Here is a 14496-nt window from a genome sequence, read left to right on the forward strand (position 1 = left end):
ACGTCTTCTCCTCTGTCTTCTTCGGCGAAGCGGGTCAGCGGAAGCACTGTTCTCACGCAGGAGCGGAGCAGGAGCTCCGCGGTCTCCTTCTGCGACATGACGTTTTCGCAGAAAGTGACCATCTCCTTCAAGCACCTCTCGCTACCGATCATGGCGCTTATCACGCTCGGCAGCGAAAGGCCTCCATACAGCAATCAGGGTGTGACGCGCCGTGTCCGAAGGCGCGCCGTACTCGTGGCAGGAGGTAGCGACCTCCCGCCTCGCTATCCGGTAGATACTTACCGAAGCAACGGTGCCCGGTAAGTACCTACGTCAGCCTGAATGTGAGTGTGCCGCGACTCCGTTCCACCTAGCGACTCAAGTGGGGATGGACCGCCTCCACTGTCGCCAGGCCTGCCGAGTGTGACTCCAGGTCCTCCTCCCACCTGCGAATCAAGGCTCGCTAGGCTAGAGCCCTCATTCACTCCGCCTCCGACAATCCTGGACGGTCGCCGCTCGACCTCGCTTCCACCCGGAACCATTACACCTCTGCAAGCACCTCTGCCTGGAGTTCCCAGAGCGGATCGCTCGCGAAAAGTGTCGCTGCCGTCCATGACACTGTACGGTAACCACCTATCGCTCTCACCGCTATGACTCTCTGCGGTCTCCGCGAAAGAGCCTTGTTACGAGCGTCCACCCAGATGGGTGCAGCGTACAGCGCCATGGAGCGCATAACACCAGCGTATAAATGCCGGCAAGGTGTTTCCGGCCATCCTACGTTGGGTAGGAGGCGGTCCAAGGCGGCAGCGGCGTTGATGAGCTTCGGGCTCTGTTGGACAAAATTCTGCCCGAAGCTCCATCTTCCAACCAGAATCAGCACTTTGAAAATGCACTTTAATCGCCGTCCCCTGGAAGGTGATAAGCGCACCTAGAGGGCCCCGGGGACCCCGACGTGGATAGTGGAACAGGAGGGCCTCCATTTTTGTTACAGAGACCCTAAATCCCAGTATCCTGATCCGATCAACCGTGTGCGACGCTCCGACCTCAGCCAGGCGGGTCGCATCATGAAAGGTACGTCCCGTCGCCGTGATGAGGGTGTCGTCTGCGTTAGTGGTTAACATATATCATAACCGAAAATAGTAAGTTCAAATTCTACCGTACTGACTTTTTTATCATATTATTTTTTATAATTCTAATAAAAAAATATTAAGACATTTTTTTCATAAATTTTCTTTTATATATGTATTATATTAGTAACAAATGAAACAGCAACAAAATCATAAACATTACTGGGCAATTAAGTTTTTAAAATTAATAAAAAAATATCTCTCTTTTACATACCAGAATTTACATACCATTAACGACAGTAGCTATGTATGAACTGCCTCAATGTATGCACTTAACTAACGTAGCATTGTAATAACAACTTTATATATATAATATCCAAATCAGTATTAACGATAAGACGGTCTATTAGAAAAACAATTTCGGTTTTGATAAAGAGCTGCGTAGGTCGAAGGGAAGCGTGACAATTTAATTAAACCCCATTTCTCGCTTACGAATTCGCAAACACGTTTGTACGAAATAATATCTTGTTAATTAAAGATTTTCATTCACGTGTCGATTCGTTTGTTGCCTATCGTTATTTATTAACTTGGCAATTAATTATTATTTAATAATAAATTAACTGATTTATTATACTATATATTCAAAGATTTTATAAGGTTCTAATTAAATTTTATTAATTTAATTGTCACATGAAAGAAACAATTAATATGCGTTACCACTGTCTAACAATATAAAAGAAAACTCTTGTTATTAAACATACCAAGATAATCTATTTAAAAGTGAAGAACTTTGTACGGGGTACTTTGTAATTCCAGGGTAAGTAACAACAACCAGTCATTCTACAAGTACCATGTATGTTTTGTTACCGCTTTTTGTAATTGTGTCTGGGAATGGTGTGTTCTCCTGTAATCTGTTCGTTGTACATCGTTAGTTTTAATATAAAGTAGAGCGTGTTTTGAATGTATGTTATGCACAACTGTTGCAGACCCAAATAAATCAATAGGTTTCAAGTAAGCCAATATTAAAGGCACAGGGTACATATTTTATGTATTAGAAGCCGTAGTTAGCGACGCGTGAACAGTAAACGAAGGGACAACTTTTTTAATACTATAATAGTACCAGTGCTCAATTTGTGTTTTTAATTTATCTCGTGCTTGACGGTGAAGGTAAACATGGTGAGGATACCTGCATGTACCTAATTTCACTGAAACTCTGCGCGTGTATTTCACCAAGACGCATTGGAGCAGCGTGTTGGAATAAGCTCCAAACCTCCTCAAAAAGGAGAGGAGGTCTTACTTTTTAATACTACTTTTTAAAAAAAATACCAAATACAGTTATCATTTATTTAGACGAAGTGCATAACCACAGCATTGTTTGGCATATTAATTACTTTAAAAATATTGATTATGAAATCAAACAAATGTTACGTAAAATATAAGCAGACCATTATCTAACAAAATACGAAATCGCATTCTAAAATGATGATCCAATCACAATAACCTTTGAAATCTAAATCCCTAACAGACACCCTTTCTGTAAACATTCAATCAATTACAGTTCTCCATCAATCCCTGTGAAAACGTCCCGTCATCTCGCGTACATTATTCCTACAGCTTCCGACGTGACGTTCTGCCAAATCATTCGTGAGCGATCTTTCTCTGATGCTTTGAGGAAGTGACGGAATCCAAGTGGAAAATATTTTGGTCCCCTGAGTACAATTTAACTTGATATATGTATAATAGATTATTACTGTAATTAGATGCGCAGTTTTTAATTAAGTCTCCTTCCTTAAATTATTATTCCTTAATCGGTTGTGCATAGTTAGTTTTAAGTTAATGTAAAAAGTGATTTGAATGTGTGTTATGTACAACTGTTGGAGATCCAAATAGATAAATTAAAAGAAATATAGATATGTAGTTAAACAATTTGTGACAATAAAAAAATAAAAAAAAACGAAATGGAATTCAATTAGGTTATTAAAGCGACCTCTTATAGATCAATATCAGAATATAATAGAAAGATGGCTGCTGCATATGTATTTCAAATTAAAAAAAAAATATAACTTTAAAAAAATTAAATAATTAATTCATTATAATAATAATAAAACAAATAATATTGATTACTTTAATTTATTTATAAATCTAGTTTAATTATGGCAACTACAATAGTTCAGTTAAATACTGCTTAGTTTTAAAATAACCTAAACGCTAGTTGCTACACTGAAAGAACTACCATTGCATATTTTATACCACATATTTTCGTTCGCATTTTGAAAATACATTATAGGTTTTTAGAAATTTATATTTAAGAATAAATTATTTAATTTCATTATAAAGACTTTTAAAAGAGGTTTCATGATAAACGAAAAAAAGAAAAGATCTAGCATCAAACATGTGTCGTCAATCTATTGAACACTGAAAGGGTAATGATATGATAATCTTGCAACATCTTCGGGTACGTAGTGTAAATTCGGGTATGCCTTCACCATCATTTGTTGATTAACAACTGCAAAAGGCCTGGGTGAAATACTCTCAATCGACGGCAATGGCCTCAAATCTAGACTCGGCAAATTCTCCTCTTTAGGCCTCATTGGTGACATGAAGGAACCTTGAGTTATCGGCACTGTGTAACTTATGACGTTGTTATACATGTACTGAGGGTCTGTGTAGTTTACTGGCAACTGATAATTACTATCAACTCGAGGCTCAATCTCGACAAAGGTCTCGCGAGTGGAATATAAAGCTGGGTTCCCATAAGTAGACGTGTCTAGTCTGTTCTTTCGACGCGGCCGGTATTTATAATCAGGATAATCATTCATGTGCTTCAACCTTAATCTCTTCGCCTCGTCTATGAACGGTCTCTTCTCGGTTTCATCCAAGCTTTTCCACTCTAAGCCGAGTCGTTTTGAAATCTCCGAGTTATGCAGCTTGGGGTTCATCATTGATATCTTCTTTCTTTGCAATCTCGACCACACCATGAACGCGTTCATTGGACGTTTGATGTGATAAGGATTAGAATTTCTCGACAATTTAGGCAGTGATTTTGCTGGCGAAGTTTCTATGGGATACGCCATTAGTTTAAATATATTTTTTTAGCTAGTTAACATCATTCATTCTTATAGTGACAAGCTTAATAGAAAAAGATATTTCACGCAACTAGTGACCGAAGGCCTGTGTTAGCACAACTTTTGTTACAAGCTCACGATAAATGGTCTGATTTCTCCAACAATTGGGATCGCGTAAAGGCTATCAAGTCCGCGACCGGGCCCGCACTGATGACCGGTTCCGAAGCCGACTAAATCTGAACGCTGTCATTAGACCAACAATGGTCACCGCACAATAGGAATGACAATTTTCCATGTATTATTTGCCGTTGAATAAAGAGCGGCGACAATGCATTGATTGCTCACAAATTGTCAAATGATACTGCTGTATGTTTTGTGCGAGGCGCGCCTGCGAGTGATCTATTAAACAATCTCTCTTGTATTCTTGAATGCCAGACTGATCTTTATTTTGCATTTAGAGACCTTTATTTTTCTTAACGAATAACTACTCACTTTATTAAGATAATGTGACTAAGAATCCAGCTTAAATTGATGGATGAAATGGATTAAAACTAGATAAAAGAAATGAAATATATTCGATAAATTCAAAAACAAATAACTTTATTTAATGTGCAAGCATTATACTTACTTCTTGATATTGGTAAAAGAACTCAGTCAGACGTTACGCTGACATTGGATATTGTCGGAGCTGATTTATAATTTGACTGATTATTTATTAAATACCTCATGAGCGGAAACTAAGATAAACGTTTGTACGATTATCTGTCGTTTAAAAAAAAAAACAACCTTGTTATCAACCTTTATCCAAAAGCATTGATTAATAATTGTAACTAACGGTCCATTTCGAATTAAAAGGAGAAAAATAAAATTATTTTCATCCCGGGTTCTCTTCACGAATTAACCAAATACATGATTGACTATTACAAAATTCCTATTTTATCTAGCTAAGGTAAATTTAAACTACCCACTATCATGGATATATTATCTATTACTATATTATATAATACACAAATAAGGTATAATTTCCTATTAAATTTAAATAAGGTAAATATTAGTTACCAATAAAATTTTCATATTAACCCGAAAGACAAATAACACTATTACAAATGTATTGGTGTTTACGCAATGGAATTGTAGATTAGTTGAGCATTCAATTGCGTATAGTAGAGCTGAGGTGTGGCTTAATCTTTCCTCATAATGCACTATTGATGCCATGATAAGCCATAGATCAGCGATTGTTACGACCTAGGCTTGGCTGTTACGAATAGCTCAGTACCTGACCGCTTTGTGCAATATTGTATCCTATATCATTTTGAGCCTGGAAGTCTTTTCGATATTACATAACTATCTTGCGTACGAAATATTTAAAAACTATGTTATAAGATTATTTTTAAAAGTAATAAAAACCACAGAATAAATATTGACTTGTTATAATAAAAAAAAATAGTCATTGAATTAAAGAGGTATTCATTTGGTTATAATATTTACATTTTTATTTTAACAACTAACTTATTACCGTCAATAATTACTTTTTATATATCACTTAAATCATTATGAAAGAAATATATTGTGAGATTTTTTTAAAAAGGTATACACAATATAATATTATACCATAGTCAAAGAATTTTCATAGTGTAACAAGTAGTGCCATCTATATTCTATTCCTTTTAAATACTACAAATGGAGATTCTCGACACATTAATGCGTAAGTCACGCCATCTGTTGAATATTCTAACAACTATAACGTATTTCGTTCTTAGCCTCAATTTAATGTCGCAAGGTATAGCGCGTGTAGCGTCATCTAGTGTACAACTTATTATTTTATACTTACTAGCTTATAAAACAGATGACGCTAGTGGCAAATCTACTTTTTACCAAATGATAAAGGCGCATATAGTGTTAGGTGTTATTAAGTTTTTTTTGGCTCACATATGATGAGCAAAAAAATAATATAAATTTCAAGAAAACTCCTCATGTTGTTTGCATATAAAGCTTTAGAAATAGATTGAAACTAAATTGCACCCCAGACCTTTGAAGGATGATTTATATGGCTTCTTCTTTTTTCTATTTTTATGCTACACTTATCAATGTTTTTATTTAATCAAGACTCAAAGATTAATGTTCCAGATTAAGTATTTAAAAGATTAATTACTTTAATTAGGTTGCCATGCTTGTTCCATGGTTTGTAGGTTGTGGCGGTCTTGTATCAAAGGTATTTTCGCAAAGAAAAATAAGCTCTCGTCAATAAACGATACAGCGTAGTCGTGTTTTTTGACTAAAATATGTTTGTAAAATGTTTTATCATCCAATATTTATATTCCTTTAAATCAGCCATAGGGTTTTCATCAGCAATTCATATATACTTTCGACATTATCTGAAAATATTATATCAATATTTTTTAGCCAACAGTACCTACTAAGCTAAGAGTGCCTTCCTACACATTCAAATATAAGCCTAAATAAAAACACTTTTCAATTTATCACAGAACTCGTAAAGTTGTCTCGAATGTAACACGGACCTCTTTGTAAATCACGGTCGACATAAAGGGTGTATTTAAGCCGCCATATTTATGAAAATAAGATCCTATAAAGCTGTAATGTGAAATACAAAACGCGACCGCCCCGAATGTCGTCGTAGGGAAGAAGTCGTACTTACAATTAACGACACGATAATAATATTGAATAAGACTTTATCCTAGCTAATATGATATATGCAAGTTTGTTTGTTTATTTCTTAGTTTGTTATGCTTTTACATCTAAACTACTCAACCGATCATTAGGATGGCCAGGGAACAAAAAAGGATATAGCATTCGACGGGGGACTCAGGTCTGTACCCACCTAACACGCTAGCAAAACCACTGACAGAAACTAGTTAATCAATAAAAATGCATTGTGAAATCAAGGTATGGAACGGGATAATAATTAGGCTATACTCATAAATAATGTAAGATGATTCCATCGACAAATAATTAATTATAATTAAAATTCCTTTTTTAATAATACGTTTAATAACATTGTCGAATTTTGAAATTGCTATTCTTCGGTTGTTTAAAGATATACCTACATATTTTATATATAAATCATGGATATTCATGCATATACTTTAATTTCACATTGGTTAATTCACAATTTTTTCATTCAACTTTGAATTAAATCCAACCACCAAAAAAAATTAACTATATATCGTTAAATGCTGAGTGAAGATAAGACGTACTTAAAATATTATACTGTAAAATCGTCAGGGTTTGTTTAACCAAATTTAGCACACCATCCAAGGTCCCTTTAGGAGATAATGGAGTTCCACACACTTCCAAACTGACAAGAAACTGAATAATTTTAAATTGAGACTAAAACCCAGAACCTCGCTATCTTTACTAACTAAACTAACGAGGCAGATATATGGAACTTAACAAAGTACATATAAAATGTAAACGCAATTTCGCAAAGTATAAAGAAGATATAAGCCGTAACTTATTGTTATTGCGGGTTTTAAGCCTCAGTTTTATGTTTTCAAACGGTCCGCCGTGAGTCTCTGCATCTATTTGCGTTTATTGAGATTTATTACAGCAATACGTGCCAAGAAAATCGAGTTCACATCATCTGTATATAAAGAAATAAATAGAGAATTGAGGTGTATCAATAATCCAATTCCATGAAACCTTTAATGTAGAAAACATTGAGGCGAGTGGTTGCTATCCCCTACGTTTGTATTCTGAAACTCGCAGATATCTTATTCTTATATACTCGTCTTTCGTCGTCGTCACCTTTTTTTTTTTTTGAACATTGTTCACACACGGCCATCAGATCCCAAATTAAGCTTGTACAAATCTTGTGCTATGGAAACCAGACAACTGATATACTACATATACTACTTTTATAAATACATACATAGATAATTACACCCAGACTAAGGACAAACAGACATGCACACAAATGTCTGTCATGGGTGGAAATCGAACCCACAAACTTCGGTGTAAAAGGCAAGTATCTACCAACCACGCCAACCGGCTCGTCACCTTGCGTGAGAAGGATAGGTGATAGACCAGACTGTTACTTTAAAACATAAGTTTTTTTTTATAGAATAGAAAGACGGACGAGCATATGGGCTATCTGATGGTAAGTGGTCACCAACGCCCATAGACATTGGCATTGTAAGAAATGTTAACCATCGCTTACATCTTTAATTAATTAGTAATTACACTGGTTCACTCACCCTTCAAATCGGACCGAAACCGAACCGAACAACAATACCAAGTACTGCTGTTTTGCGGTAGGATATCTGATGAGTAGGTTGTACCTACCTAGACGAGCTTGCACAAAGCTCTACCACCAGTAAAGTAAACGACTTTAAGTTTTTAGTTTCCAAGCATTTGGAATAACTTACACTAAGCACGTATAATGTATTTACGATAATGTAAATATTATATATAAATAAAATTAGGTTTATTGTGCTTATTATAAAAAGGTTGAAAAAACTAAAAAAAATTAAGATGTATTTGAATTCATTTCGAGCATAAGCTAAATATAAGAGTGTATACAATATAATATAATATAATAAATATATTACATTGATTGTTATTAATACAACGATTTTTATTTTATTATTTATATTTTCATAATATATGTAAAATTGATTTCGCTTTTCATTGTATTTGAGTATACATAATACGTAAACATTGATTTTTGTACAGTTTATTTACTCGATAATATAAAATCGCTCTAACGACTTTAAACTTATTTTGTATATATTGTATAAGGGATTTTTTAGGTACAGATTGATCCAGGTTGCTGTTATCTCGTCGAAAATTCGTCACGAAATAATGTAATTATAGTCCGAACGGTCGAACCATGCCCTGCAACTCCAGTATCTTACTAGTCTTATGGATGTGGTATCAACATTCATGGTGTAAGTAACATGCTTCTATAATATATGACTTTATATTTTTAATTCAAAAAATAAAAAAAGATACAATACGCCATATTTCATGAATAGCGAGCTAAAGAAGAAGAGTTTGGACCTTATTGCACCAATCAGTTCCAATGAAGGTTGGTCGATACACGTGTGGCAGATTTTCATCTGACACATAGAAATCTCTTCAATATGTGTTGGTACACCGTCGAGATGAGTTATAAACACGAATTGCTCACATTCATATCGTTGGACAAAAGTACTTGTGTTGTTATAAATTATATAATTAACTTGTAAAATAAGATTCGTAAAAATAGTGCTTGTTTCATAAGAACCAGGTAGGGTTTTGTGCAAGCTCGTCTGGGTAAGTACCACCCACTCATCAGATATTCTACCACAAAACAACAATACTTGATATTGTTGTGTTCCTGTTTGAAGGGTGAGTGAGCCAGTGTAATTACAGGCACAAGGGACATAAAATCTTAGTTCCCAAGGTTGGTGGCGCATTGGCTTTGTCTAAGGGCATTTAGTGACCACTTACTATCAGGTGGCCCATATGCTCGTCCGCCTTCCTACTCTATAAAAAATAAAACCTTCTTGAAATAAGTGAGGCAATGTAAGGAATGGTTAATATTACAGCGCAAATGTATATGGGTTGGGCGGTGGTGACCACTTGCCCTCAAGTGGCCCACCTGTCCGTCAGTCTACCTATTTAATATATTTATAATATTATATTTTATATACTGCTAGTATAATTATACAAAATTAAATTTAATATGATTTGCGACCTAATGTTTGTAAATAAAAGGCACATAGGATATTTCACAATATTAAGAAAAAAAAACACAAATACGATACAGAATAGAGTGAAATGTCGCCCTCGATACGAATAATAAAACGTGTATACAATACGCCACATGAGGAAATCTATCCAAATATAAATCTAAAGATACATATTTTTTTTAATGAAATGAAAAATTATTGTTTTGTAAACGAATAAGAGCGGTTATAGGTCAATGGATAAAACACGTTAATCTATTTGAACTTAAAACAGGCTGAGGCTTAAAACTAGACAAGCATGACTGAACTTGGGAACATGACTACATATGTTTAATTTGGGCTTATAGATCTTTTCGTGTTGGCCGGTGAAAGAATACATAATAAATACATAGGGCTTGTACGTATCGGATGCTGAAATTCTGCCACATGTGTATCCGCACAAAATAATAACAACATTAAACAATGAAACAATAGGCGGACTAATGTTAAAATACACCAATATCAGTCGGGATTGAACTTCAGTCCTATATATCCTACTACGTGTGTAGCGATGGTCGCGAGACTTCTTTATGTCGCTATTGATACGATATTTTTATTTCCTTCGTTCAATACAGAAGGCGCTCGCCTCGCTTTGTGCTCCTCGCTTTCTTGTTAACTTTTATATGTATTTAGATATATCGTTTTATATTTATATATACTTCAAGCTTTAGCTCTGCACGTGTCTTCGCTTGTAATGTTTTTTATATGAAGATACTATTTGTAGACGTTGAAAACTGTTCTTTCGTTGTTTATGCTCATTGCAGTAATAAAAACATGACGTCTGTACGAATAGCCCGGACATGTTATTTTGATTTACCAAACCATTAATTGTAAGCTCCACCAGACAGCCGTAGAAATAAGCAGAGACAGGTATGAGCTCATATGGTAAAATGTTTAGGAAGAAAAACAGATTGAGATCAATTTAGAGAAGTATGCTTGGCCAGTTTTATTATTAATCTTATTTATTTATTAATCACGTCCTGTAAAATAAAGTGTAACTGAAATAGTACTAGAAAAATGCTTAAAACTAATTATTGTGTAGTACAAGGGCTATGGCTTACTCATGGCGATATATTTGATAGAATAAGAAACGGATCTTGTCTTATTATACTACCTCAATAAATTCAACCTGAAAACAATGGATGTTGTTTCAGAAAAAGAAATTAACATGATGTAAAAACGTCAAAAAATTTGACCTCGTTGCTGTCAATTGGCCAACTAAATCGAGCATTCTCTGTAATATGTAACTTAAGGGCTACGGCGTAGCGCTGTGCTACGTTATTTGTACAATTTAAATTTAGAATGTTGTGATTTATAACATTTCTAAAATTATTTGTATCGAATGATATTTTTTTATCACATTACGATAAGCCATTACCGGTTTGTTAAATTATAGTATTTTTTTGTAAACGTCTATTACAGTTATATTTCTATTTGTATTGTATAAAGATATTTTTACATCTGTTGTAAATATGAGTACGACGTGTACGACGAGCCGGTTGGTGTGGTTGGTAGATACTCGCCTTTCACGCCGAAGGTTGTGGGTTCGATTCCCACCCAGGACAGACATTTGTGTGCATGAACATGTCTGTTTTTCCTGAGTCTAGATGTAATTATCTATATAAGTATGTATTTACATCAGTTGTCTGGTTTCCATAACATAAGCTTTATACAAGCTTAATTTGGGATCAGATGGCCGTGTGTGAAAAATGTCCCAGGATATTATTATTATTAAATATTTGTAACACTACAAAATAAACTTTTATTATTGAATTCTAATGGTTATATTAAAGGTGTGAAGTTTTAAAATTTATCTCATATTTTCAGTGATATCGGAACACGTCTGTAACAAGGTTATTCTCGCTACTGCCGTCACACGGTGAAAACATACCCACACTATCAATAAACTATCTTTTAAATAGGGCATGTATCTTGTAAATACTAACAAATACATACTTTAAAAGATATATGAATTTATTTACTTTAATAGATAAATAATATATTATATTTGTTTTTTATATATATGTATTATTTAGTAAAAAAAATATAAGTAGGTACATTTCAGCACTTACCAAGTAATAGGCCATTACTTCACAATACTATATAAATACATATTCAATACGTCGACATAATAGGCGATGTACTATTCATCACCTTAAAATGTCACAACATACACGAAACATTACTGAAAAATGCACTTTATGTGAACGGATTAAAATATATTTTTCATTGAAAGGATTTTGTAATAAAGTGTATCGTGTGTTTTAAGCGATGGAAGCGCTTGCGGCGAGGCGGCGAAGCGGCAAAACGGTGCATAACACGATATTGTGGCGATGTACGCTGGAACGAACACGACGGATTGTTTTATGTACAGTAAAACATAAGTCATATTGTTACTAAGCGTTTTAATACAATTATTTGGTTTTATATGTAAAAAAAAAACTTTATTTTCAATATTTATTTATTCTTTTAACACTAGTATAAAAGACCTAATGCTTATACCTAGTAAACAGGAATATTATTATTACCTGAAAATAAAAAAGTAATTGCTATTATTCTTCTTTATAAAATAACTTTATTTTATAAATAGGTTATAGTATCAATTATATTTAAAAATAAAACGAACCCATTTATGTAACCTAAGTTCAATTTATTTGTCGCACAGTATTAATCCTTATCAAAATAGACAACATATTAATGTCAAACGTGTTCAGTGAATAAAAAACACCGTTTACATTTTTCAATTTGTATCAGCACTTTTCGAGATATTACAAGATAATTAAATGAACGTTTAAAGGTGCGGTAAGATGTATCCATAGTACGGGTAAGAGATCCGTTGGTTCGATACACGTTATATAATTGACGTATATTTTTTGTATAATAATATATGATATACATGGACTGCCTCGTTGGTCTAGTGGCTTGCTGTAAGGCCGCAGACCCGGAGGTCCTGGATTCAATTCCCAAGTCGGGCCAATAAAAAGTTATTGGGGTTTTTCTGTCAGAAAATTCTAAGTAGCGGCCCGGAGTCTGGAAGTTGGAAGTGTTTACACTCCTGCGCCTGACCTCTTTCCGGTCGTGTCTGATTGCCGTCCCATCGGATTATTAGAGTTAGGGAACAGAGACTGCACCTGTGTTTGCGCACACACTTGTGCACTGTAATATCTCCTGCGTAGTTGGCTAATCTCTCTTGAGATTGGCCGCCGTGGCCGAAACCGGTCTGGAGGACATTATTATTAATGATATATGTAACAATATTAAACATTGTACAAAAAAGGAAGTGCATAAATTTAATACTAAAATAAAAATAAAATAATCATTCTAAGCTTCCGTCTTAATAAAGCTAAAAACATGCATGATTTGAATGATTGCTAGATCTCGTGTAGGAACTATGTGGTTATACTTCATACAAATTTGTATTTAAAAAAATATAACTACTAAGTTTCTTTTCGGTTCTTCTCGGTAGAATCCACATTGTGAACTGGTGGTAGCCTTTTACAATTCATAAGTAGGTACTTGTAAAAGTGTGTTTGAATAAAATATTTATATAATAGTAAATATTTTGATTTTATTTAAATGTAATTATTACTATTGGAATGACATTATAATGAAACCAAACTACACTGAAATTAAACGTCACGTGCTTCAGTATATTTTATTTTGTACCGTATACATGAAACATTGATAATGTGATAAAAACTATTTTTTTTTTAATTCAGAAATAAAGTAGGCTTGAGTCTCAGATCAAGCTTACCAAAGCTTTTTTTATGTATAAGTATGTCCTGAAGTGAAAACGAATGAAAGACATCACACGAGTAATGAAATTAACCTTGAAAAATATATTTAAAAGTAAATATCAACTGCCCTTGTGCCAGTTATGATACATGTGTTTCACTTTGCCTTTCTCAAATTCATAAATAAAGCCAGAACTACAATATCAAGTCCATTCAATGCCTAGTACTGAATTTAGTTCAATTAGGGCGTATTGTGAGCTGATTGTTTACGCCGCAGCCTTTAGTCCTGTCTCATGTAAATTCATATTACAAGAAACCACACATTCTCTATGTATAACAATAACCAACTATGACGTAATAACCACTAATAACATTACGTCATATTGATCAGGTGTTTATGTAAAAGTAGTTAAAATTATTACTTTAAATAAAAGTTAAAATATTCAATAATTATTATATTTAAAATTAAACACAATGGGACTTAATTTTAAAACGATTTTTAAAAGGTGATTTGTTTAACAATGCTGTGTCCTCTTCTTTCGAATGCCAAATCAATAATGACAGAAAGAGATAAATCAATGTTTAACAAAACAGCAGCTAAGTATCGTTTATAAGTAACCAATATTTTTAAATCAAATTTATCCTAAACAAATGAAAAATTAAACAAATATGTATTTATTATTAGAATTGTACTCTTGGTCTACTGTCTAGCTTATAAGATTGTAGATCGAAGTCCTAGGTTCGAATCGCGAATCGGACCAGTAAAATGTTATTGCATTTCTATTCAATAAATTTTCTTTAATAGTCCGAAGGTTGATACTGTCAATGTTTTTGTCATTTCTATATAGATAGATAGTGAGAGTGGTCATAGAAAGTTCGGTCGTGTGCTGCGAACTATAGTCTCCATTGACAATGATCTTTG

At 34.0% G+C, this 14496-nt stretch overlaps 1 protein-coding gene across 1 annotated transcript; it reads right to left on the minus strand.

The window, feature by feature from the left end:
• Nucleotides 1–3408: 3408 nt before the first annotated feature.
• Nucleotides 3409–4311, minus strand: LOC126781248 (transcription factor sox-2-like). The gene has a single exon (XM_050506141.1). It carries the CDS (start codon nucleotides 4118–4120, stop codon nucleotides 3452–3454), a length of 669 nt encoding a protein of 222 aa, XP_050362098.1. The 5' UTR covers nucleotides 4121–4311; the 3' UTR covers nucleotides 3409–3451.
• Between the last annotated feature and the right edge of the window lie 10185 nt (nucleotides 4312–14496).

Source organism: Nymphalis io, chromosome 3 (genome assembly GCF_905147045.1).
Source record: "Nymphalis io chromosome 3, ilAglIoxx1.1, whole genome shotgun sequence".
In the NCBI taxonomy this organism is placed as follows: domain Eukaryota; kingdom Metazoa; phylum Arthropoda; class Insecta; order Lepidoptera; family Nymphalidae; genus Nymphalis; species Nymphalis io.

Excerpts from the sequence above, each read along its gene's own strand:
- LOC126781248 (XM_050506141.1), bottom strand. The coding sequence starts at position 4,120 with ATGGCGTATCCCATAGAAACTTCGCCAGCAAAATCACTGCCTAAATTG.